General features: G+C 41.2%; 1 protein-coding gene across 1 annotated transcript in view; it reads right to left on the bottom strand.

The window, feature by feature from the left end:
* LOC115780427 (low-density lipoprotein receptor-related protein 1-like) overlaps nucleotides 1–26,315 on the bottom strand; it is a 103,688-nt gene extending 77,373 nt beyond the window's left edge. The window contains 2 exon segments of the mRNA XM_030729616.1: nucleotides 5,392–5,514; nucleotides 26,085–26,315. Coding sequence (XP_030585476.1) covers nucleotides 5,392–5,514; nucleotides 26,085–26,181 — 220 coding nt within the window. The 5' untranslated portion in view covers nucleotides 26,182–26,315.
* Nucleotides 26,316–26,874: the final 559 nt, after the last annotated feature.

Below are 26,874 nucleotides of genomic sequence, written 5' to 3'. Positions count from 1 at the left end.
AGCCCCACCACACACACACACGCACACACGCACACACACACGCACACACACACACACACACACGCACACACGCACAATCCTGAAGTGGATAAGCAGGAAAAGAAAATGGATGAATGGATGCGTGTGTATACATACTGTCATAGTTAATGGATTTTAGTGCTTTTCTTGCTTTGTTATTTACGGGAATATCAGGATTCTGTGTTTGTTTAGAGTTTTTCTGTTATTCCTGTGCTCTAAGCTTTTTGTTTTTACTTCTTGGTTGAGTGTTGATTTTTGTTTATTCTTCTTTTATTATTATAGTTTGTCCATTCACATTCTTGTTCTGTTTAGGAGTTACTGTGGTCATTATTTTCTTTTTTGCATTTTGAGTTATTTATTCTAGCCTCCTGTTTCCTGTGTCTTTTGCCTCTGTGTTCAATTTGTTACTTCCAGTTTTTTACTTTGTTAGGTTTGCTTGATTGCATAATAAAAGCATAAAACTAACCATACACATGAAGCTGATGAACATGAATGTTACACTCACTCTTAACATTACTGATGCTCTCTGTTGAATGCGTCTCGTGAAGTCTGTTTCTGATTGTTTGGTCAGTGACATTCACATCAGCGGCCCTCTGGAGGTAATTTTGTAGCTCATCGTGTTCCTCCTTGCACAGAGGAGCAGATACTGGTCCTGCTGATGGGTTAAGGACCTTCTATGGTCCTGTCCAGCTCTCCTAGAATAACTGCCTGTCTCCTGAAATCTCCATGTTCTTGATACTGTGCTGGGAGACACAGCAAACCTGGCAATGGCACATAGTGATGTGCCATCCTGGAGGAGTTGGACTACCTGTACACGAAGCAATACTTCATGCTGCCAGTAGTGACACTGACCCTAGCCAAATGCAAAACTAGTGAAAAAAACAGTGAGAAAAGATGAAGAGTGAAATCTGTCAGTGGCCTCCAGCTGTCAAATCATTCCTGTTGTTAACTTCATTAACATCAAAGCAGCTGAAACTGATTAACAACCCCCTCTGCTACTTAAATGACCAGATCAATATCCCAGAAGTTTAATTGACTCCATGCTATACTCTAATTAAAAAGTGTTACATTTTTTTTGAGCAGTGTATTACTACTAGCAGTCCTCTTTGTCACGTGCATCTGAATTACATCTTAAGTTTTCTCCAACTGGCAAGATCATTGAATACAGGCTTAAGACTTCTTGAGTCAATTAAAGTTTTGTCAAAAGTGTTAATCTCATTATCTAGCTGCAATAGTTTTAGTTAGGACTTGTGCCATTTACCAGATACCTTCTTTAACTTCTTTACTTAGTAGTCAGAATAATATAAACACATATTAGTTAATATTAATACTTCATTTATATGAGAGGGAAAAAGTGTGTTTAAAAAAAGTGGAAGCAATATTGTACACATGCTCTCACATGCAAGGCAAGAAACCCTTACCCTGAGCCAGGGTTATTTAATTTGAAGGTATTAATCCGGCCTAGGTTGTTGCTCCTTTTAATAGATGGAAACAAATCACTTCCTCCTGCACAGTATAACGGCTGTCTTTGCATCAGCAGTCAGCTGTATATTAGAAGATTAAAGCTGTTTTTAACTTGCGAGATATGAGCTTAAAGATTTTATTTACATGATAGTCAGAGAGATGCACATTACATCAGTTGTTTCCACTGTGTGTTTCATCTCCTAAGAAGCTAATTGCAGTCTAGACAGGAAGTATCAGTATAAAAATGCCCGTATAGGCCAGAGGAAGGGCACATCATTTCAGCATCACACTCCTCCTGTGTTATCAAGACAGGAGTTGACATCTCAAGTCTATGGATGAGACAAAAATGCAATATCGTGTGGCTTTCAACTGTTTACTGACTAGAAATGTAGTTCAAAGTTCTATATAAAGGCCATATGCCCAGACAACCATTTTGGTTTTGTTTTACTTTTTCAGTCTCCCTTTATGCCAGTCTGACCCAGCACCCCGGGATACAAAGAACAGCATTGTGGGGGTTACACAGCAGGGCAAAGCAGCTGCACTGGACAGTGGCTGACTTCACTGGCAATAGCCAACACCCCAACAAAGACCACTGTGAAGCTCCATCCACATGAGTGAATAAATAAACCACCTCATGCATCTTTCAACCAGAAGCATCTGCAAAAGCCCCTTCACAAAGAGCACTTTTTTTTTAATCACAACAATAAAATCACAAGTTCATCGGTATATGATGCCAGAACAGTTTTATATGTGTGTATAAAAGTTTTTGCTGTCAGTTTTTATCTTTGTCATAATCTCTCACTTAACCACTTTGGTCACCAAATACACAATTGTGTGCATCACTTTCTATTGTTATATTCATTTTCTGATATCTCCTACCTAAAAAGATTATGTAGGCAGAAGATGACACCCCCCCCCTTCCCCCCCCGAAAAAAATAATAAAAAATTGCTGTATTGTGACCCAGGGGGAAAATGTGTGAGAACTCCGGTTTAGTACAGCAGGTGTTTCCACTTTCTGGGTTGCAACTGGGTTGATTTATTTATCAGTACAAATCCAGTACTTATGATCTGGTCATGCAGGAAAATCCATAATTCAGAAGAAGACACTTGAAGCAAATTAGAAGTAAATTAGAAATTGCTTCATCACACTGAATGTGCAGCAGAGCAACACAGACTCTCTCAGTACTATATACAGCACATGAAGCAGAGTATGCATCACAGCTGAACAGATGGAGGTGCAGAGTCAGGCAGGACCTTCACGGTGAGTTGCCAACTCATTTTTAGAAAGCTGGAAATTTATTAGACCATCTTAATTTTAAAAAAGCCCTGTGGCTTGTGGCTTTGGAAGGTCTGCAGTTCAAACCCCAGCTCCTGCAATCTGCACATTTACGTGTCCTTGGGCACTCGACCCAAATTGCCATCGAGGCATCCTCTGGAGTGTGAGTGTGCGCGCGAGAGTTAGAAAGCATTTACAGGGATAGAATAGAGTGCCGTATGAATGTGTGTGTAAATGTGGCTTGTAATAGAAAGCACTTTGAGGACTCAGTGTAGAAAAACACTATAAGCACCATTTCATTTACCATTTACCATATATACATCAGAATTATTTTACTCTCTAAAGTAAGTACACTGCAGAAATCCAGTATTGTTCTGTGTCTATTGTGTTTACACACTTACACTTGCCTATTTTAGCACCCACAACTCTCCAGCAAACCTAAAGAATATGACTGCAATATAACCTTTTTTCTTGTCAATAAATCCCACAAACAGTGGAAAACCAACAATATCTCAGTACTCTTAATTTATTTCTTCTTATTTCCCACTTTAGCCGCATCTCTCAGCCCCATAATTGATCCATAAAGCTTCTTCCACTTGTCCAATTCTGGGTCATGGTGGCGCTGGAGCCTATCCCAGGCGTCGTGGGGCAAGAGGCAGGGTCACCAGCCTGTTGTAGTGCTATCACATGGAGACAGACAACCATGATTGCTCATATTCACACCTAAAGCCAATTTAGAATTTCCAGTTAGCCCAACATGCATGTCTTTGGGCTGTGGGAGAAAGACAGAGTGCCTGAGATTTGTTGATCTAAAGTAAACTACAGAATATACTAGGCTGAGTATTGTTTTGAACTTTCCAGTTACTCATAAGTCACTAATCAGTCAAGGCTCCCCAGAGTATGTTTGTTCTAGGAACATCTAACAGAATATTTGATTTCTTTTGACACGGTTGCATAACTTGAAAACATTGTTTGCTGTAATATTTTGTCTATGGTAGGGATAGTGTTAACTGAGCATGAAAGAAATCCACAATCCCTAATTAAAGCCTCCTTTGACAGATGGTTTAACCGCCTGTACTGACTCCAGTAGTTGGGTCATATTCTGGAGAAAGAAGAGAAAGAAGACAGAAGAGTTTATGGTAACTGTATAAACAAGCTTAACTTTAGCTAAGTTCTTTAACTAAGAAAGCTACAAAAAGGACTGGTGTTTATTTTCTGTCCTTGCTTCAGTTCCTGAGTTTTCCACCCTAAATCTATGAAATCAGATCCCTCAAGGCAACAGGTCTTATGACTGCTGTTGTTGAGAGGTTTGGCATACGATAGATGGAGTAGCAAGAAACAGTGGATCAAGTCACTTCTTCCCATCCCAGATAGAGACACAGAAGAACGGAGGCCAAGATGAGACTGTGTGTGTGTGTGTGTGTGCGTGTGTGTGTGTGTGTGTGTGTGTGTGTGTGTGTGTGTGTGTGTGTGTGTGTGTGTGTTGGGCAGAGGCAGGTTGTGAAAAACAGCAGGTTTCGCCATTGCTCTGGGCGAGTCTCTAATGACTTCCAGACCTGCTCTCATACAGTCTCATGCGTCTAGACTGCAGCTCCAGCTCTCTGTCCTCGCCACACAATCGCTCACTCACTCTCTCCCAGGTCAACCCTTCCAAAAAAACGCACACATACACAGAGGCAAACTGCTTCCCCACCCACCCAGAGGCCTCTGTCCTCTTAGATAACTACAGGCACTTTAGTCTCAGGGGTTGACCAAATAGACACGGCTGCTTTCATCCCCTCCACAGGGATTCGACCTCAAAGCATCTCAACATCTAGTTGAAGACTTTGAAACGAGAGCTGTCTTTGTTTTTTGGGGGAGTTTTTTTAGAACTTTCTGCTTGGTTTTGTGTCATGACTGTGTCCTCTGTGGGATTAAATGCAACTGGAAATCACATTTACCAAGGAAAAACAAACTTTGCAAACCTTCTAATTGGCCGTGACAGAGCTATTCAACAGCAGAATGACCTCTCGTTTGCTGATAGACCATCCCATTGTTTGCAATCTCAGGCTTTAAGTCAACAACTGCTGTTAAGAGTGTGTTTGAGAGAACAAACGCTGCCGTATTATATTACCATACCTTGGTTACCAAGGGAGATGTATTTTAAAATCTACCCGTGCAGGTTCTGATCAATTTCCAAGGCAATTTTATACTTAGTGACTGCAACTGTTGGTGATGTACGTAATTCACACACTGCCCAAAGAACAGATTCTGCCCAGAGAAGCTGAAGAAGTGATATAAACCAAGTGAGTTCACTTTTTTTATGATGAATAAAATGAAAGGTCTGCATGACACTGCATTTTGTACTAATTTAGTGAAAATGCGGCCTGCCTTAACATGCCCCAAACACACCGATATTGATATCAAATGAAATTAAGCAGTAACCTGAATGGAGAATGATTCAGATGATGTATGCTCTGGACTCTTAACTAGCTTTTAATGTTTCCTCTCTGGACACCAATTATCTGTTTGTGAATGCTTAACTGCCAGATAGTTTATTCTGCTGAACAAGTCAGATACAGTACACTCAATAACCTTTCACGTGATTTATTTGGATACAGAGTCTTTAAACTCATTATTTTTGAAAGACTTACAAACATCGGGCTCCTCGTCAGAGCCGTCCGGGCAGTCCTTCTCCCGATCGCAGCGCCAGCCCTTTGAGATGCACGTTACCCCATCTTTGCACACAAACTGCTTTGGGCTGCAGGTCCTTGGGGCTAAAAAGAGACAGGAAAAAAAAATAAGAATAAAAGGATTTTTTTTTTCTTTTTTGGGGGTGGGGTGGGGGCAGCTCTTTTTGTGTCAATGATCTTTATTCCTGAGGTCTCATTAGCAAGCGGTGTCTGTTGTGCTCAGAGTCAATAGAGGCCCACACTGGCCCTAATTAGGTTCTGGAACGTTTTTACATGACGAAAGGGGAATGGAGAACAGATACACACAGAAAAGCAAAATGCACACTCAAGCAGGCCGGGAACCAGCTTTGCATAAACTCCCTGCACCTAAATATCCAGGTCAGTATTTGCAGGCCGGTGGCAGAGAAGCAGCTCGTCTGGAGGATATCAAAGAACATCCTGTTCACTGAATTACACCCCTCGCCTCCCCCCCATCACTATTTCCCCGTCAGTCCAAACTTCCAGGGCGAGGAAAAACTGCCCTCTCCAGCCACAGCCAAATGGCAGCGCATATTCAAAGCCACATTAATTCCATTCCTCTCAAAACAGCGCATGAAGACTTTAACACATATACACAGAGAGAGGCAACAAAGCTGGCTCATTCAGATATGGTTTTCAGTGAGTGGGACCTACTGTTGAGCGGTGACTGAGGGGAAAATAAAACAGACTATGGAGTGCAAAGCCATAGACTTTGAAAATAGGTTAAAACAAACAGAAGAAATAAAGTCAGTCCAAGATTTTACAAACTCTGTAGGAAAATGTAAACACTGACCTAAGCTCTGTAACCATATTTCATTCACAATGTATTCAGCCATCGCTGAAATGTAAATAAAGGCAGGGGATTAATGGGTACTTTTACACAGATTGCTCTTTATATTGTCCCAAGCCCTCTTTTTTTTCATGGCCTTTTGTAAAGCTGTAGTTGTACAGATTAAATTATATCCATTATTGCCAGTATTTGATATCAGAGTAAGAATTACATTACTACACGTGGATAACTACCTAACTGTAAAGCATTCACGCAGAGGTGATGATTTTGTGTGTGTGTGGTTTCACAGACAGCAGCCTATGGTCTGCGGATGTTTACCAGAGACTATAGTGTTTACCGTCTGTCAACATCTAGCTTAGCATTTGCCATGATGACCACATGCAGCAACGTCTCGTAAGTACTAGCTCCACAAGGTTCAAACGCCCCGGCTGATTTGTGAATGCAAGCTGATAGCAGGCAGCCAGCTAGCTAAGATTACTTTGTTGATACCAGAAGGCAGAAGTCTCCTCTCCTGAACAAAGACTGTATATAAAAACTAGACTTTTATATACAGTCTATGCTGGCAGCTCCACAACCCAAGCCCCTCTGCTAAGACATGCCAGACCAGCCTGAACACAGAGATACTAAAACGACTTTAAACCCAACATATCCCTCTGATAAGTAACTGTACTTAAATTACTTCATTTTAAACTGTAATTTTTAGAGTATCTGTAACTAAAAAAAGTGTTTTAATATGTTACCAACCAAAAGCAATTATTCTACAGGGATGTAAAGGCTTGGGCAAGCTACAGAACAGACATCCACTTAAACAGCTATAATTTACAGTATGGTAGCGTTAACAGCAATAAAAAAGGACAATCACAGACATGTTTACTACCTAACTAGTTAATAAATGCCCATGTTAGAGTATTGTATGGCCTTTTTGTGCTGTTGGCAAACTGATGTGCTTAATCGCACTGAGAAAAGTACAAAAATAGAGGTGCTAGATGTTGTTTATATGTTAAAAATGGGTCATTTTAGCCTGTTGCTAGGTGGTTGCTAAGCATGTAATGTTGAGCTTTTGTGACTATAAATGAGATGTTACTGTAGGGAACTTAAAATGACAGGATGTTTTCAGAAGTTGCTGCAGGTGTCTGAAAGCTAAAAACAGGTCATTTGCTAAGTGTTTGCCAGGCAAGGCGATGGCATCATCAGGCATAATCCAGCTTTTGTTAAATCATTCGATGCTTTTATAAGGTGTTATAGGTGCGTAAACGCTACAAACAGATCATTTTTTTAACCTGTTGGTAGTTGTTACTAGGCAACATGGTGATATTGTAATAGATGATATAGATAACCTTCAATGGTCGAAGATGAACCTGTGTCTCAGGTTTGGGTGCTCAGCTCCTGATGGTCTAAGATGAGTTTGTGAGCACAGAAACAAACACACAGGCAGAAATTTCATGTACTTATAGTAAGATGAGGCCATACAGTACATAATATACTGAGGTTATACTAAAGCATTATCTTAATACATGAAAAAACTGACCGACACGTGCTGTTTTTTATTGTTGTGTAAAATTCTTTCATGACATTTAAAAAGAGCAAACCCAAACTGTACAAGCTGGATGTCTTCGTGGATATTTCAGTGTTTGAATATTTCTCACTAGGCTGATCTTAAACTCGTGTTTTTGTATCATTTGAGTTCCAAGGATTTTTTTTTATTTATTTTTTTTTAAACAGACTCCCTCTTCATTCCTTCCTGTCATTATTTTGAATATAGTGGTCTGAGGGTTATTCTGTTCCCAACATCTTTGACAGCCTTGCCTCAACAAAGCGATCCACCCACCTCAGTCCCATGGCACGACTGATGATTTACATATTCAGTGTTATTATAAAAAAAGTGTGGAGTATAGACGATTATGCAAGGCCATTGTGCAGGCAAGTCAGCCACTTTGGGTCAGAATACAAGGCCAGAAATGGGCATTTTACCAGGGCTACAACTTAGTCAGAGATAGAGCATGACGAACAGTACGTGGGGGAGTATAGGATAGAATAGGAGTGGCTGATGGGATGAAGTAGGATAAACAGGATGACTGCATTTACATGTAAAGCTAGCCTCCAACTCCAGCAGGGAAAGGAATCTTCAAATGAGGCTCAACCAAAATACCATGAATTCAACCTGACATATTGCTGCACACATTCACACGCTCCCCACTTATCCTCCTCTCTGTACCGCTGTGATCAGTCTCTGTGTGTGTGCGTGGATGGGTTTGTGGACACGTGTGTGTAAAGGTTCGTCCTTTTTTTTTTTTTTTTCCCTCTCTCAGAAGTCACAAGGTTGTGAATTATTCATGAATGCAACCAGGCTTGTATTAAAGTGTTTCCTTCTCTCCCCTCTTCTTCTGTGTGTGCGATCGTGTTTATTTGTTTGTTTGTTTCGGGATATCAGCACCAGCCAGAGCAGGCAGCAGTTGTGGTGTATCTGACTATTGTCTGTTGTTTATGTAGATGCTGACATGCTCTAACCTGACCCGCTGTGAACTCAGCTTTCAAAATGGCTGGGGGGGGGGGGGGGGGGGGGGGGGGGGTTAACAACCACCTCAGGGCCCAGCTGTGAGCGGCTGCTGACAGAATCATATCAGGGAAAATAAGAAGTAGGTCAAGAGGTTAGATAAGTGAAACTGAAACCATTAAATTGAGTTTTGGGGTATGCAATGATAAATAATAACAGGAACAAAAAGAAATCATTTTGGCATGATCGTGAAAAAGAATGAATCATATTTTGTTTTGGGTTGGTAGAATGCACACACTGCAGAAGGGATATGCAGGCTTACTTGCAGGTGAGGTGAAGCAAAATCGTTCAGAGACCGAAGATGGAGACTGACAACCATTTTAATGTTAGCTGTGAAAGCAGTCTTCTGCTGGCACGATCTGGGTTAATGTGGTTAAAAGTTGAAGTTTAAAGAGATTCAAGGATAGCTTTCCTTCAGTAAAACGTGTGCCAAAGCAAACAAAGGAGGTCAGCAGATGGATAGGGCAAAGAATGATATAAGAGAACAAATTAGATGTACCACAGCAATGAGAGCAAAAAGAGAATGGGCAGTGAACTACAACTCCTTGGGGGAAGGGATCTCACAGTTTACAGGATGGGCCTGAAGATCTGAGAACATACTGAGCTGGGCAGGGATATTGCGATGGGATGGAGGAATGTCACACTTGCTATCAATGAGCTGCCTGTGTGTTTACTAAAGCGGAGGCTGCGGGGAAAATGTTTTGAATCGTCGCCATTTGGGACGGATTACAATCCACTGCCCTCAGCACCCTGCCGCTGCCTGCGAGCCCTCTAAGATATGCTCTGTCTGCTTGGTAGGAAGAGACCTATACTATACTATGGCAAACACAAGCCTTGCCCCCAGCCACTCCACCATTTCCTCCGACACCCACATCTGAGCTATAAATAAGTTGGAAGCCTGCCCTCTGAGACCAACCAGGACAAAACTCCAGCAGACACTGAGACTACGGCCCCATCAGACACCACTCAGGAGCGGTTGAGGGGAAGGCAGACTTAAAGTGCTGTCAACAGTGAAAGGGAGCTTGAGCAGCATGGAGTTTTAAACTTAGTTCTTTAATGGGTCAAAAATGCAGGAACTTCTTCATAGTTCTACTAACTGCTGGAGAGAGTATCCACTTTTTTTTAGTCCATAAGTGTACATCATTTGTGCAAACACATTTAAAACAAGTATAAACACTGGTAAAACATTATGGACTAGCATTTGTACACTTTAATAGGTACACCTTGCTGGTACTGGGTTGGACCTCCTTTTGCCTTAAGTACTGCCTTAATTCTTCGTGGCATAGATTCAACAAGGTACTGGAAACCTTCCTCTGATCCATATTGACATGATGGCATCACACAGTTGCTGCAGATTTGCCAGCTGCCCATCCATGAAGTGACTCTTCTGTTTCATCACATCCCAAAGGTGCTCTGTTGGATTGATATCTGCTGACTGTGGAGGTCATTTGAGTACAGTGAACTCATTCAAGAAACCAGTCTGAGATTATTTAAATTTTGTGACGTGATGCGTTATCCTGCTAGAAGCAGCCGTAAGAATATGTCCCCCAAACATTACACCACCAGCAGCCTGAGCTGTTGCTACAATGCAGGCTGGATCCATGCTTTCATGTTGTTTATGCCAAATCAAGACTGATCGGACCAGGCAACATTTTTCCAATCTTCTACTGTCCAATTTCGGTGAACCCATGTGAATTGTAATTCAGTTTCCTGTCAGGTGCGGCACCTGCTGTAGTCTTCTGCTGCCATAGCCCATCTGCTTCAAGATTTGACCTGTTGTGTAATCAGTGTTTATTAGAGTTACCAGAGAACTGCCACTCACTGGATATTTTTCTTTTTCAGATCATTCTCTTTAAACCCCACAGATGCAGGAAAATCCCAGTAGGTCAGCAGTTTCTGGCACCAACAACCACACCACATTCAAAGTCACTTCAATCACCTTTCTTCCCCATTCTGATGCTCAGTTTGAACTTAAGCAGGTCGTCTTGACCACGTCTAATGCACTGAGCTGCTGCCATGTGACTGGTTGTGTAGTTGAACAATGTACCTAATGAAGTGGCTGGTGAGTGTATAGCACTTTTCTAATCTTACTGAAATGATTACAGAAAATAAAAGACCACAAGATGTGATCTTGAATAACTGACCATTGGCCAGCTATTACATCACTTGAGTGTTCCGATTCCAATACCATTCCAATTTCCAAGAGAAAACAAGGATTGATGGTATCTAGTTCCTGGAGGACCTCCTCAGTAGGTAATCCTCAGGTTCAGTCCTAAAGCTGCTAATGATATCACATAAGTACTGTTCTTCAATTGGACAGCAACAATGTGTCCATTAGTGCTTTAACCTCTCAGTGGAGTTAGACCACAAAACTGAATTTCAGTGTTGTAAACCTGTCACTATGACAAGACCAACAATGTAGAGGCATCACAGAAAGTTTCTGAGGCTGAACTGAGCTAACTAAACTTAGCCTTACATGCTGGTACAAAGTAAGTATAATGTTTACCATGGTCACCATCTTAGTTTAGTGTGTTAGTACAGCTGAGGCTGATGGGGCTGATGGGATGGTGATACTGTATTTGAAAAAAAAAAAAAAACATGGCACTGAGCACATGCGTTAACCAAATGTCACTGCAATCAACCCAATAGCTGTTGAGACATATCCTGTTTGCACAAGTTGGAAAAATGAAAAGTCAGAAAATCACCAAAGTTCTTAAAAGCAGTCCATGGACTGACAAACCAATACTGAGATGCCTGGAGCTCTACCACTAGCAGAGCCATAAAATAGTTAAGAGAAAACTGTTTTACAGTATACAATAAAACAACTGTTATTTGACTGTTAGACCTGGTACACAAGCCTCATCTCACAACCTTGGAATCTGCCTAGCTTTGTTAAGAGTTGGGTTTTTTTCCCCCAACTTTTGTGAACCTAAGTCACTCATGCCATCCCCATACATGGCACATGTCAGTGCCACTGAGACTAAGCAGAAACTCAACTGAAACTACAAAAAGCTGGCAGGGAGCATAGAAGTATGAGGTGGGCGTGTTGGCTGCAGCAAACACATAGTGAAGTTAATTTAAACACTTACAGAGAGTGCTGTAATGTCTAATGGGAAACAAAGACCAAGTTTAGTCTGCAGAAGATGGCATGGACTTGCACAAATAAAACCCTTCAGCTATTCCAAATACATCTTGCATCCTGGCATGATAAATCTTCATTATATTTTCTAACATTTAACAGAGGAAGTTTAACATTTTGAGCTGTGTGCTGCAAGTCTTGACCCTGACGCACGCTTAAGAAGACCTTGAGTTGCATTTTATGTTTACTGAGGCACCCACGTAGAAAAAAAAAAAAACACAACCCAGCCAGTTTAATATTGACCTAAATATCTTGACAGGATGCAACAGACAAAGATTCTGCAGTGGATTCGTGATAAATGCTCAGACAACACGTCTCTCCCTGCCAAAAAACGTCCTCAATCTAAACTTTATTTTGAAATGTGAAATTCTGCTAGTAATGCAACATTTAACAGCCATATATTGGAAAACCTAAAGAAAGAGAAGAAGAAAGCGAGAGGGACATTATTTACTTGGTCTATGGGCTAACCTGAGGAGGTTCTGCTAAGTGCCAAAATTGAGGGATGAGCATATCAGTCTCTTTGGCTACAGTCTGCCACCTCTTCATCCACCTCCACAGCTGAGGCATAAACGCTTCGGAATGTAATGGAAGAGGAGGAGAAGGAAGAGGGAGGGAAAAGGTTGTCATGTTACAAAACAGACATAAAGAGGCTCCAGCTGTGCCTCTTAAATAAAACGCTTCGAACAGGGTTTGGAGGAGGTGTTAAAATCTGGTCAGTGGTGACCAAATAGTGATAAAAAAAAAAAAAAAAGGCAGCAGTTACATACAGATTGGCTTAAAGAATATTAATTTTTAAATACAGTGAGGGGAAATAACTCTTTAATCCCCCTGCTGAATTTTGCTCACTCACAAAGAAATGAACAGTCTCTGATTTTTATGGTAGTTTCATTTTCAATGGAGACAGACAGAATATCAACCAAATATCCAGAAAAAACACACCGCATAAAAGTTACAAATTGATTTGCATGTCATCAAGTGAAATCAATATTTGATCCCCTACAACCCAGCCAGAACTCTGGCTCCCACAGATTCAATCACAGATACTCCTGATCTCAACTCGTTATGTGCACAAAGCACACCATTCCAACCTCTCTACCACCATGGGTAAGACCAAAGAGCTGCCAAAGGACTGAAGACCTGCAAAAGGCTGGAATGGGCTACAAGACCATCAGCAAGAAGCTTGGTGAGAAGGCGACAACTGCCAGTGTGATTATTCAGAAATGGATAAAATTTAAAATGGTAAATGGACTAGTTCTTCTCTAGATGAGCACTCAAAGCATTTTATACAACACACTTGCATTCACCCATTCACACAAGGACTTTTTCTATATCTAACTGCTTTCTATCTAACATTCGCACGCACATTCACACTCCAATGAATACACTGGGAGCAACTGGGGGCTCAAAATCTTGCCCAGGAATACTTTGGCATGCAGACTGGAGAAGCCAGGAATCAAACTACCAACCTTCCAACTAGTAGAAGACCTGCTCTACCTCCTGAGCCACAGCCACCCCAAAATGATCATCCTCAGTCTGGAGCTCAATGCAAGATATTGCCTCATGGGGTGAGCACGATTGTGAGAATGATGCGCGGATCAGCCCAAAACTACACGGGAGGAGCTTGTGAATGATTTGAAGGCCGTTGGGACCACAGTCACAAAGAACACCAGTGGTAACACATTGTGCTGTAATGGACTGAAATCTTTCAGCACCTGCAAGGTTCCCCTGCTCAAGAAGGCACATGTACAGGTCCGGCTTACGTTTGCCAGTGAACTAAATGATTCAGAGAAGGCTTGGGAGAAAGTAAGTCAGATGAAACCAAAATCCAGCTCTTTGGCATCAACTCGACTCGCTGTGTTTGGAGGAAGAGAAATGCTGAGTATGACCCAATAAACACCATCCCCACAGTCAAGCACGGAGGTGGAAACATTATGCTTTGGGGTTGTTTTTCTGCTACGGGTACAGGATGACTTTACTGCACTGACTTCACCGCACTGAGGTACATGGCCCCGCAATGTACCATAAAATTTGGGATTAGAGCCTACTTCCTCCAACCAGAACATGGAAAATGGGTCTACCAGCATGACAATAACTGCAAAGAGAGCAAAGTATTGGCTAAAGTGTTCTAACCAGGGTGCTGAAGCTTCGAGTTGCCAAGCGGCAGCCAAGAAACCTAAAGGATTTAGAGAGTTTCTGTAAAGAGGAGTGGGCCAAAATCCCTTCTGAGATGTGTGCAAACCTGGTGACCAAACAACAGAAACACTGGCTTCTCCACCAACTACTAAGTTATGTTTTGCTTGGGGATCAAATACTCATTTCATTCAAAGACACGCAAATCAATTTATAACTTTTATGTAATGTGTTTTTTCTGGACTTTTGGTTAATATTCTGTCTCTCCATTGAAATGAACCTACCATAAAAATAAGAGACTGTTCATTTCTTTGGAAGTGAGCAAAAATCAGCAGGGGATTAAATAATAATTTCCCCTCACGTTAGCTGTCACATACATTATGATAATAAAGTTTTTAAAAAAAAAATAGCAATCCAAGGGAAAGTTTGGCTTCAGAGTGCACACGCACTCAACCACCTTCTGGAAGGATGTAAATTTTGTTCCATGTATAAGCTTGTATGCCTGTGTATGTGTGTTATGCATGCATTAAGGGCTCAGGACAATTATTATGAGGAATGTGCTAAAGTCTGATTCTAACCGCCAAATAAAATGGGGCTTCATCATGCAGGACTAGGGTTTAATATTTTTCCCGAAAATGACATGAATCAAATCCCGGGAAATGACGAGCCATTTCCCGGGAATCCCGGGAAAAAGTTTTTTTTTTTTCTTTATTTTAATTAGGCCTTCTGTAGCCTGTGTCGGCCTTAACCTATTCTGATATTGTAGAGGTAGCTTTCCAGCTATGTCCTGTTATGCCCAGTAGGGGGTAACGTCGGCTTGATTAACGCAATAAAACCTACATCTCGACATTCGAGTGCTCGAGCTATGCGGTGTTGTATCGTTCCTCAACACTCCCTTAACAAATATAATTCGAATATTCCTCCACTGTACATGGAATTATACCAAGATATTTTACAACTGCTGGTGCAAAACAATACGGTTCATCTCCACAGCATTGATAAAGGCTCAGCCACGCTGTCGTGGCGACATCTGTTGCGCTATATCTCCACCAGTGGAACGCTGTAATAGTCATTGAAAAGTTAACTACCGTACTACACTATAATATGGCATAACACAGGGCCTTGAGTAATGCACCACGACTTGGTCATTGCCATTCTGGCAACAACAAATTTATAACACCGTGTCTGAGGGTTAAAGTAGGTTCGCTGTGAATCGTCTATTGAAAAACTGGCCAATCCTTATAGCCTAAAAAATATACATTTTCCTCAACTCCATTTTAAAAGCGAAATATGTTAAAGCAATCTATTTCATGATAATTTCTTCACACATTAGGCCCGTATCCTAATTCATGATTGTTAGTAAGCGGCTGCAAACGAGGAAAAGAAACACTCGAAGTTAAACAGATATTTCTTTATTGTTCAGGGCAGGCATATTTTATAGGCTATATAATGCAATATAACAATATATAATAATATAGAATTATATAATACAAAATACCTTAGGGTAAACACATTGCCTACGATTTCAACAAATTAAAGAGGAAAAAAGTACAACTGTTTAATACCTCTATTAAAACGCTTGAGATGAAGGCTGAAGCCTTAAACGGAGGCTGAACGTGCCTGAAATGAAGAGTAATGCTTTTCGCATTAAACGAACCCTTCTCTCAATATTTCCTTAAATTTAACTTTCTGAAGCTTTCTAAATCGACGCGCGCGACTTTTTTCCCGGTTTCCCGTCTAACGTTTCCCGGGAAACGGGAAATGGTTCTGATCGCATTTCCCGGGAATCCCGGATCCCGGGATTAAACCCTATGCAGGACAATACATTCCTGAATGTGACTGGTCACATTTAAAAAAAAAAAAAAAAAACACAACAAATTTCAACAAGCCTTTGTGGTATTGTGAAGTAGAACCTATTAGACGAAGCAGAGTAATCAAACATGAACATAATTAAGAGCTATTTGGATGTCTGGCTGAGATTTCACCATGTCTCAGCCCCACTGTGGTAATCAACCATGACTGCTATTTGGACTAGACTCACTGTTAGAGCTTGGAGGGGGGTGAACTCCTTCACTTCCACATAAGGATTAAATAAAAAAAAAAACGAAGAGGGGACGAAGGAGAAAATCACAAGGTGTCATGCACCATTATCAACTAAGTTTAGACAAATCCCTTTGCTGTACCAACGCGGAAGCACAAGCTGTGTGCAGCAGCAGCAGCAGCAGCAGAGGGAGAAAAATGACAATTAAGCCTACTTAGTATGCTGCTGAGGGGAACATATTAAAGAAGATTATATGAAATTCTTTAGTGCCTTTTCATAAGACCAGTACAAATTTCAAGTCTCAGTGTGACGCATGAGCTCTGCGCAACAAAACCAGATTCTCTAAAATGTTCTTTCACATTTGGCCTTCATGTGCTAAAGCAGCCTTGGCGCCCGAAGGGTAACAACAGAGTCTCCAACAAAACAAGACACTGACAAGAAATAAGCAAGTCTTAAAAACCGATCTTCCATATAATACGAAAATCCAGGTCACTTTTAACTTAGTAGTATATTTGTCTTTTTGCCCAGATGAGAAGATTGATACCGCTGTAGATATACTGTATGCCTGTAACACACAAGGACACAGCAGCTTGGAAACAGAGGGGAGATCACTAGCCTGACTGTCAAATGGAAACACAATCTCTCGAGAATCTCTGCTAAGCAGCGGGTTTTTCTGGGTGTTAGAAGGTGGGTTTTTTGCAGACCAAGGACAGACTATGAGCGAGTGGTCTAAATCTTATTAGCCTGACTAACCACTCCTTTAAGATATTTCAGCCAGTCCATGCATTTCGAAATACAATCACTCACACTCCAAAGTACCTCGTATAAATAAAGACATGTCTTCAGGGATATTTACAAAATATATTCCAGCTAGTTATGGTGCGTGTAGGCTAATAATAGTGAAGCAAACAGCCACTCGTTCTTTTCTGAGAAGCACATAATGCACATAATCAGAGAGACCGCATACACACAGACATCTGAATGTGGGAAACCTTCCACAGTAAATCAGTTGCTTAAAAACTGTGTACAGCACTCAGACTCTTACTCATAAAATTAGGTTCATAAGTTTTTGAACAGTGACATATTTTTGTATTTCTGCCTCACACAACACAGTAACAGCTTTTAAATCAAACAATCGAAATGTGATAGAAGTGCAGCCTCTCAGTTTTAATTCAAGAGGTTTAGTGAAATAATTGCATTAACAGTTTAGGAATTACAGCCATTTTTATACACGGTCACTGAGGCCTGTTCTCTCATTATTCCGTGGCAAACTAAGCAGATTAAAGATAATTTTTCAGCATGCTTCGCACAGAGAAACAACATCTGATCAGTTTTGTGTGTGTGTGTGTTTGGCTTGATATGAGCAGACAGTATAGCCCTGTAACCCTTCACAACTCATCCTGCTCCTATCAGCAGTCACATCATTGATAAACACTAATGATCCACTTCCACTGGCAACCATACATACCACGCTCTAGCAATGCCTCCACCATGTCTGACAGATGATGTGGTATGCTTTGGATCACGAGCTGTTTCTCTCCTTTATCATTCTGGTACAGGTTAACCTCATCTCATCTGTCCAAAAATGCGTTTTCAGAACTCTGCAGGCTCTTTTAGATATTTTCTGGCAAAGTCTAATCTGACTATCTTGTTCTTGAGTGTAACCAGTGGTTTGCACAATGTTGTAAAGCTTCTGTAGGTCCATTCATGAAGGCATGTCTTGACAATAATACACCTGATTTAGCCACTCCTAAAGTTTTTGCTGTCCCTCTTTGACAAATTTACTTTGGTTCTCTTTGGACATCATATTGAAAGTTCCAATGAAAAGGAGAACTGAAGAAGTCTTTTGAATGAGAGGTGAAACATCTTCAAGAAACAAAGAGAATCCAGTCGCCCTTTTTTCAAGCTCCAGAGTTTCAACTCTTGGGATCCACTCCAGATGTTTTATCTGTTTAGTCTGTCATGGAGTAAGGAGGGAACAGGCCTCACCCGGCCATAAAACCACCTGTCATTCAACTGTCCCAAAACGGCTGTAATTGCTAAACAGTTTTGTTAAACCCCTTGAATTAAAACTTAAACTCTGCACTTCAACCACATATAGACTGTTTGGCTTAAAATCCACTGCGGTACTGTACCAAGACAAAAAAAAAGTGTTATTATCCAGAAATGTCTGGACCTACTGTGCAAATGTGTATTAGACTTTAAAATGTTTGCCAGGAGTTGCCCCATGAATAATCTCTCAGTTGACCTGCATATTTGCTCATGCTGAATTCTCCACTGTAGACCACGTGGCATTTTTTTTTTTACCTCAGAGTCAAGACTGAATGCCTGCTCTTAGGATTAATTTTACAATTAGGCTTATGTTGAGGTTATTGTTGTTTACCTTGCATTTTGGATCAGGAGTATGGAAATAAATCTAAATCACAGTGGTAAGAATAATGATCTTGGTGCTGGTGTGTCTGGGCCTGTGGCTCAGCACTCATTGTTTGTTTGAATCCGAGTTAGGAAAAGTTTGCTGGGATGAAGCTGTGGGGACTCTTATTACATTGTGAAGCCTAGATACATACTGTAATTTATCCGGAAGCACTGGAGAGAAGGATGAGGTCTGTTTGTGCAGACCTGTCGATGTGTGTCCACTCTGTCCCTGAATAAATGGATGCCAGTGGAAAAAAACTCTTTGAGGAGAGGCTTTAAGTAAATAAATGTATTTGTTAGAAGCCTGGTGCTAAAAAATACTACATATTAGTTGAATCTGTTGGTGCAACCAAGACTGGGATCATTTTGAACAAATAAAGACATTTCCCCTGAGGCTGGAGCTGAAATTCAACAATGTTTACAAGAGGAAAATAAAGCAATTTATCTAGCACATTGATAAAAGAAATAAATTCATGAATTCTGTCTCATGCTGTGACAATCTATCACATTGCCTCCCTCGTGCTTTACGTAATGTGCAGCCTGGTAAAGAAAAAGACAAAAAAGAGAAGGTCACAGCTCGATATGCAAGTCATCAACACAAACCGCAAACAGCCTTTCAGACTGACCCTGAGGAGCGAGTTTAACTCATGTTTGCTATTGATGAGAAATCACCCAACATCACCATGGCGCTGCCTCGCTTCAGCATGAAAGGCTGAACAGGGGCTGCTATCACTGTAGGGCTAAGTTAGGTCCACTAGGAACAATGCAAATGTGGTTGTTGTTCTTCTTCTTAATGAATAACACACATTACGCAACTATCAAGCATGAAAACTGCTTTGCAAACCTGGCAAAAACCTTTAATATTGGCCGAATTACACAATATCTAAGCCGTAGCAGCTTTGTGTCACTGCAGTGGTGCCGGCCTTTTTGTTATGCTTTTTTTGTTTGCTTGTTTGTTTTTATTTTTTAATTTTTTGTGATGAGAATTGGCTTGTTATGATTGGTTAGTCATGGACTGATTGTGTGACTCTTATGAAAACTTTCTCTCTCGGTTACACAAACACACACATTTATGCTGATATTTTTATCCGCTGAATTATCAAGACAGTTTGATTTCCTGTGTAGACCAGTCCTACACATGCTCACATCTAGCAGCAAACAGATAACCCTGGTTTCCATTAAGTGTTGCAATAATAATGGAATTTCTAACTTTCCTGCAGTATCAGTATTTAAAACAACATTCAGTACTGGGGGGGGGGGGCGGCGCCACAACATTAATAGCACTGTATTTTTAGATTTTTATTCAAAGAGACATATAACAAGGCTATAACATGACTTTCTAACACTATTTTTAAAAAAATGGTATTCAACCAGAGAGGATGAGACAAGCGAAGAAGAAGACAGAATGGTAGTAAGTTAGTGAGAGGCGGCTGGGCTGTGTGGGCACACGCACTGCAGTGTGTGTGTGTGTGTGCGTGTGTGTGTGCGTGTGTGAACTCAATGCTGGGGAGAGGAGAGAGCATAGAAGTCCAGTTAAAATCATTGTATCAATACTGCAGGAAATGAAAACAGAAACTTTCGAGTGTTATGGACTGGTATGTATGAAAAAAAAATTAATCTATAATTTGACCAAGATAGTTGCTACAGTAAAGTTGATTGTTTTATCTGTGCCCTAGTACATCCACGACGGATCCAATATGAGAGTGGTCGCTTTTTTCTCAAGAAAAACTCATGGAGATATTACCAGACTCTAAAGTCCCCCCTCAGCTCTGCTAAGACTCAAAATATCTTTGAGCTAATTGGTTTTTTTTTTGTTTTCCAAGCTGAAACTTTACTGATCCGGGTCACTCTCACTGCTCTCGCTGTGCTGTTTACGGAAGCTGTGAAAACCAAGCTACCTGGCTTGGCAACAAACTGCAAATAAAAAAATAAAATGTCAACTAACCACTGGATGCAGAAGAGAATTTAGCTGCAAAAACAGACAAATTGTTCCCTTAGGAGTTGGTGAAGAGCAAAACAGCACTCCAAAAGGGAGTAAATCTTACAAGACTTTCATTTGCCAAGTGGCAAAAACACACGAAAACAGCCCAGAATAAACTGTTTGACCACATTGTACCTTAAAAATATAAATAAGTGTAATAAATAAGTAAATATATGCATTAAAAAAAAAAAAAACAGGTCATAACCTAATCCTGGCCTTCACCATGAATCCCATCAAACACAATGATGAATATTTGCAGGTGGGACGTTGCAAACACTGCAGCCAAATTTCAGCTGGACACTGAGTCGCAACCCTGCGCACTATATTAGGTAAACTATGGAGCTCTCTGCAACTCATCACTACTGCCCCAAAAAACATGTGAAACATGTTTAAGCACACTTATCGGCCCTTTCTTTCCTTCTAACTCTCAGTAGAAGGTCTTGTACTTTGCACTCATTTTTGGTCTTAATGCAGGAGGATTTCCGCCATTGTTTCTCAACACAGATAACTTGTGAATAAGACTAAGATTTTCCAGGGATTACATTTCGTCTCAGCTGCAAATCAAAGACTTTGGGCAGAGGTGGACCAGCATTTTACTAAACCTTCATTTATTAGCAATTTTTTATATCATTACCTTCGCATATAGTACTGATGATGGTAGTCCAGTAATTTGCTGGCTAATGTGTTGTGAACATATACAGACGTTTCATGATCATTACATCCCAAGAGCAATTTTATGCTTGTATTCTTTCAGAGGGCCCCTCAGTGCAGCATCTTCAGTCCTTAAATAGCTCCATGCAGATAGCATATCTCAATCAGTGGGTCACAAGCTTAAAGTGGGTTACAGAGCTGCTCTAAACAGTGTACCCAGAGCAGAGCAGCTAGAAAGATGCCGGATGTTGAAAGACTTTAACAGTGTGTTTCCTAGTTATGAAGATGTTTTTATATTTAATATGAGATGTACACAATCAGCTGGGAGCATCTCGGTGTGCATTTGACTGTTCAATATGAATGAGCTTCAGGAGACAACTAGCTTAATTTCAAATAAAGCCATCAAACTCCCGTGTTTAAACGCCTAATTTTACAGCATTATGTAAAAAAAATAAAGTTTTGGCTATTATGAATAGTTCACACCTTTATGACAAAAAACTCCTGGATGCTACAGTTAGAGGCATAGTGGCTCTTACTGATGTGTGGAGCTACAGGCAAACGTAGCCATAGGTGCCTGTTAGGCCTCACCTCAACTGGGGTCACTGGGCTGGATCTCTCAACTGTGTTTGTGCTATGTTGGTACTTTTTGGAGCATTCTAAATTGAATTATCTTTAAAAATTAATATGGATCACTTTGTGGTTCAGTCTACCCAATAATTTTTTGTAAGTTTTGGATTTAGTGAAATTATAGTATTTTATTTGTCTCTTATTTAGCATTAATCAGGTATGTGTTTTGCACCTGTAGAGTTTATGGATGCACCTTGCTAGCTTTGGTTCATACCTTAGCACTCCACCCTCTGGTAACTTCTACATAACCTACAGCCATCTTTTATATTTTCTGTGGGTGGGACAAGTGTCGGACTTATCCGCAGTAATACCGGTATAAAAATGTTTTACGTGATTAAAAAATGTGATATCAAGCATGTACGCACAAAACTAGACAAGCCCAAGCATGTCTGACAGCGAGAGCAGCGTGTCAGCCGCTGATGAAGATTTAGTAAAAAAAAAAAGGAGCGACTTCAACAACCTCCACTTGAAGCAAAAACATGCTGAAGTGCTGTCAGCAGGTTACAACGGAGGACGAGCGAGCAGCTGGTGACGGAAAACTAAACAAACGACTCCAAGCAGAGGAGCTAACAATGGATGGAAATTAGGTTAAAAGAAGGCAGAAAAGCAGGGCTTTAAGCAGCTGGTTTAAAAGCTCAACCCAAGAGACAACATCAGGTAGAAAATATTTTTCAATTTCAGTTTTATTATGTGACAGTATTATGGAGCCTCCTAAATTACTTTACTAAAGCACTTCCATTTCCAGGGAAGACACTACCTAGGCTACTTTTGTGCTTATATTTGACTTTTGCTGTGTCAGTGCACAATAATGCTGCTGCTGCTGGCACCTTGTGGCAATAAATTCATACAAAATGAAGGGAAAATGCCTTTTATTTTCTTTGCACAAGGAAATGCTGTTACCTGTGAGCTGCAATCAAGGATAAAACATTGTTCAATATTTTTATCATGATCACAAATTTCCTTGAAATATTGTGATCTGGCCACATAATTAATCTATCAGCATCTGGGGGTTCAGTATATTAAATCTTATAAAAACTTTTTTAAAAATGCATTTTTTTCATGAGAGGTAGCTATGCTGACAGATTAGATTAGATTAGATTAAATTTTATTAATCCCTTTGGGAGGGTTCCATCAGGGAAATTAAAGTTCCAGTAGCACTTTTACATTATAGGCACACAATTAGAAATATAGTCAGTCAGAAATATACAAGCAAATGAATAAATAGATAAATAATAAACAAGATACAACAGAGAAAGATATAAAATGTCTGACAGATGATGTGGTAATGCACCTTGATATTGCCCATTGTCCAGTATTGCATTATGCTTTACGCTATTAGACACAGATGCAAGAGTGGCTCACAACAAAAAAGTGAATACCAGTAAGCATGCTTTTCAAGACACTGAAGCAATCATGGACGCTCTGAAATGTAATATTTAAGTAAATTTCTGTGGCCATTACAAGTTTCAGTGTCACTGAAATTTTACAACATATTAAATAGGTGTATCATGGATGTTACTGTCTAATCTCGAGGCTCATGCTAGATTAAAACAAATGGGATTTCTATGGCAGTAGATTTTTCTTGTTGCTGTTCAGCCACTTAAACTATCAGTGTAATGATGTGAATGAGCTTTATGTAACCGCCTGCTTGTTTTTCCCCAGGTTAAGCTGCTCAGTCATGCAGCTGGAGCAGGTTTATTATCACATAAGGTATTTAACAACAAACCAATGAACTAATCTGAACCACAAATTTATGTAAGATTGAAATATATACGCCTCATCTGCTGTTTACATTAGTTGTACTTAAATGTTGCATGTGTAATAAGGTCAACAGCTGGGAGGATCTCACAAAGGTACTCTGTATTCCATACAGCTGTCAGTAAACAGTAAACCTTTTGGCCCTGTGGTGTCATTGTCATAGGAATAGCACCCCCGCTCTCAGCCAAATGCTGGGGCAGTTCTTAGGCCTCCACCAAATGTTGTAGCAAAGAAGTCCACAGAGGGGAAGTGCCAGGAGAATCACTGCATGGTGAGTTAATTAAGAAGGAAGGAGCCCATGCTACTTTCATCGTCAAGGATGAGGTTTCAGTGAAGAAGTTTAGCATTTTTTTTTTTTTTGGGGGGGGGGGGGGTTAGAAAAAAAAGAACTGATTAAAAGTTGAAGTGACTGACAAGGATCTCAAAACCACTTCTGCTTTGTTATTTTCAGAGCAAAGTATTTATCCCTGAAAGCCTGGGGGTGGACACACTGTCCATTTGTAAGGGGCCAGTGATCTCTTTTTACAATGACATTACTTTCATAGAGCGAAGTAATGGGAATTCTTTCATCAGGGCCCTTTCCACTGGGCCTCCAATTAGCAGAGCTCTCTGAACAAGCTGAGACTGTTCATGGCGGTCTCTTCTGGGAAACAAAGAGCAATTTAGACCCAATTAAACTTCGGGTTTGTTGGTACCCAGAACCTTTTACACCAACTACAGTGCATGAGAGAAAACCTTAGAGGTATGAAAAATGGAAGAAGACTTTGAAGTCAAGTCTGGAAAAAAGTTTACTAGCAGCATGTGTTATTGAAAGGGTCCTAAAAATAAAAGCACTTTAACTACGTTTGAAGGGAGGGCAATGTAGTGTTACTGCTGAGCTGAAAACTTCCAAATGCATGAGTTACAATTACAGACTATTTTGGTAAATCTCGCAGTTAGTCTAACTAATAAATTTTAATGAAATATCTCATCTGTAAACAAATTAGTATATTTGCTGCAGACGCAGTCAAACACAACAGGCTCTGCATCCCAGTGGATTGTTAAGAAAAGCTCAGGTTTGGTGATCTATTCTGTCGTACTGCACTGGTCTGACTCATCAAATGGAGGCAAAAAAGACTCAGAGGGAAGAAGATTTTCCTAAAACAATCACCGGGAATTGAGGCAGAAACTGTTTGTTTAAACGCTGGCTCTCTCGGCTGTTGCTGCAGACGGACAGGGAGGGAGAAACTTACAGGTGATTGCAGGCTATCAATCTTCAAGGTAGTATTTTATGTGGATTCTGCTCCCTAAGAACCGCACCGCACTGGGCTGCCAAGTGAGATGAGATGACTTCAAAGGCCCAGGAATGCATTTATGGCTCGATGCATAATCTCAAAATGCAGCTTGTGATTTAAATCAGCCATGCTGTCAAAGCCCTGCTGATATTTAATGAAATGAATTTAGAACGCCCCAATTAGCTCTGCAGACACTATTGACATCAAAAAAAAAAAAACTAGCTTTGTTTCCATTCACATGCAGCGCATGATGTATTTGCAAGAACAGGCATATATATTTCCCTTCCACCTGCAAAGGTTTTAAGAAATCTGGCAGCAAATCTTTGTCTTTCTCTTTCCTTTCTTACACAAAAACAGGAACTCTGAGTGGGACTGTGAAGCTTAATAGTTTCCAGAAGTTGTTCCAGTGCATGTGTGGGTGTTCATAAGGTCGTAGGGGGAGTTGTTTAGAGCCTGTCACTGTCTGCCCGCAGATCACAATATGAATGTCGGCATTCAGGGGGCCCAGGCGACAAACTGGATAATGGCACTGACACAAAGCAACAGTGCAGTGTTACATATGCCTGTTGATGGCAGCACATCATCTGAGCTCACAGATGCACAGGAACCAAGTGCAAGGATGACACGGGATGGGTACTTTGCTCTAATAAAGCATCAGCGAGCCACAGCGTAATAAAAGTATGGCAGTGCAGCTTGATTGAGGGGTAAGCTCGGCTGCTGTCAGCGCATCAGCACTCTCAGGGAAAACTGTTGAACGTGAACTGACTGAAGTCGAGACATATCTGATAGGCTACAGTACAGCTCCGCAGACAGCCCCACAGCTGTCATTTTTTTGAAGACAAGAGACGATCGTGCGTTTGCCTCTTAAATACTCACGCATCAGACTGCGGGTCCATACATTTTTTATGAATGTATCGACATGTTTGGGCAGTTATCGGGGCCTAAGCTGGGATGCGGGCGCCTGAATCCGGCGAAGGAGAGAGAGGCTGGGGGGGGGGGGGGGGGGCATGCTGTGACATTGCAACATTCACATGTTTCACTGGGACACAGTAACAAAAGAACGCTTTAATTGTCTCGCCTCGGTTTCATCCCCTCCACGTTGCTTCACTCAGTGGGGCAGTCATCCCCTCTTCCAGGGTGCAGTTACTCTCATTGCACGCACACACAGAACAAAATAAATCCTGCAATAATCATTGTGCACGCATCTCCTAATGCCTATAGTTCTTCTAAACAATTCATTCAAGACTCTGGTTCACATTCAATCAGCTGTGCTTACCATCAATGGCCCTGGCTGGACCGATTACTTCCAAATTGTGCATGAATCCTAAGAAAAGCAATCCTATTGCCAGCATGTTGGCCGTGATGCGCAACATTGTAGCCTATCTTGAAAGGATATTACTCATCAATCGCTTCTTGGTCCTGTCAAGCTGGAGGTTGCAGAGCAGACAGGCGACGACGTGCAACCGTGCTCCGGCGGGGATGCTCCTTGCTTGGAAATCCGCTTTCCGGGTGCGCAATGAGGCTGACAAGGCTGCTGCTGTCTGCCCACTCGGAGAATAAGTCTTCCAGACTGTCCAGGCAAAAAAAAAAAAAAAAAAAAGAAAGAAAGAAAAGAAAAGAAAAGGGGGTTAAAAAAAGCCGAGGCTTCTCCCAGCCCGGGGTTGCTTAGGGGGTCCTTAGATGCATGGAGAGCCCTGCCACAAAGGCTAGCAGGCTGAACTGAGCATCAAGCTAGCCCGGCTTGTAGGCGAGATGAAGGAGATCGCTGGCGCTTGTGATCATGCAGTTGTCTGCCTTTTGTTCTCCCTGCCCCGGTGAAGAAGAAGTCACAGGGGGGAAATAAGAAGTGTATCAAATGTTCCTCTCTGCCCCGCCACCTCTGCTGCTGCTGCTGGCCACAGATTGAGCCTGAAGCCCGGAGCCCAGTCAGTCAGCGGTCTGAGTGACGTCGCAACATCAGGGGCTCAGCTGGCCCTCCCCTCTACCTCCAGCACCCGACACCCCATCATCCACCCCCCTCAAATTAGGCTCACTCGTGTAAACTCACAGGCTACAGGGTGGTAGGG

The sequence above is a fragment of the Archocentrus centrarchus genome, chromosome 5 (genome assembly GCF_007364275.1).
Source record: "Archocentrus centrarchus isolate MPI-CPG fArcCen1 chromosome 5, fArcCen1, whole genome shotgun sequence".
Taxonomy (NCBI): Eukaryota; Metazoa; Chordata; class Actinopteri; order Cichliformes; family Cichlidae; genus Archocentrus; species Archocentrus centrarchus.
This window is presented reverse-complemented; position numbering and strand designations above follow the sequence as displayed.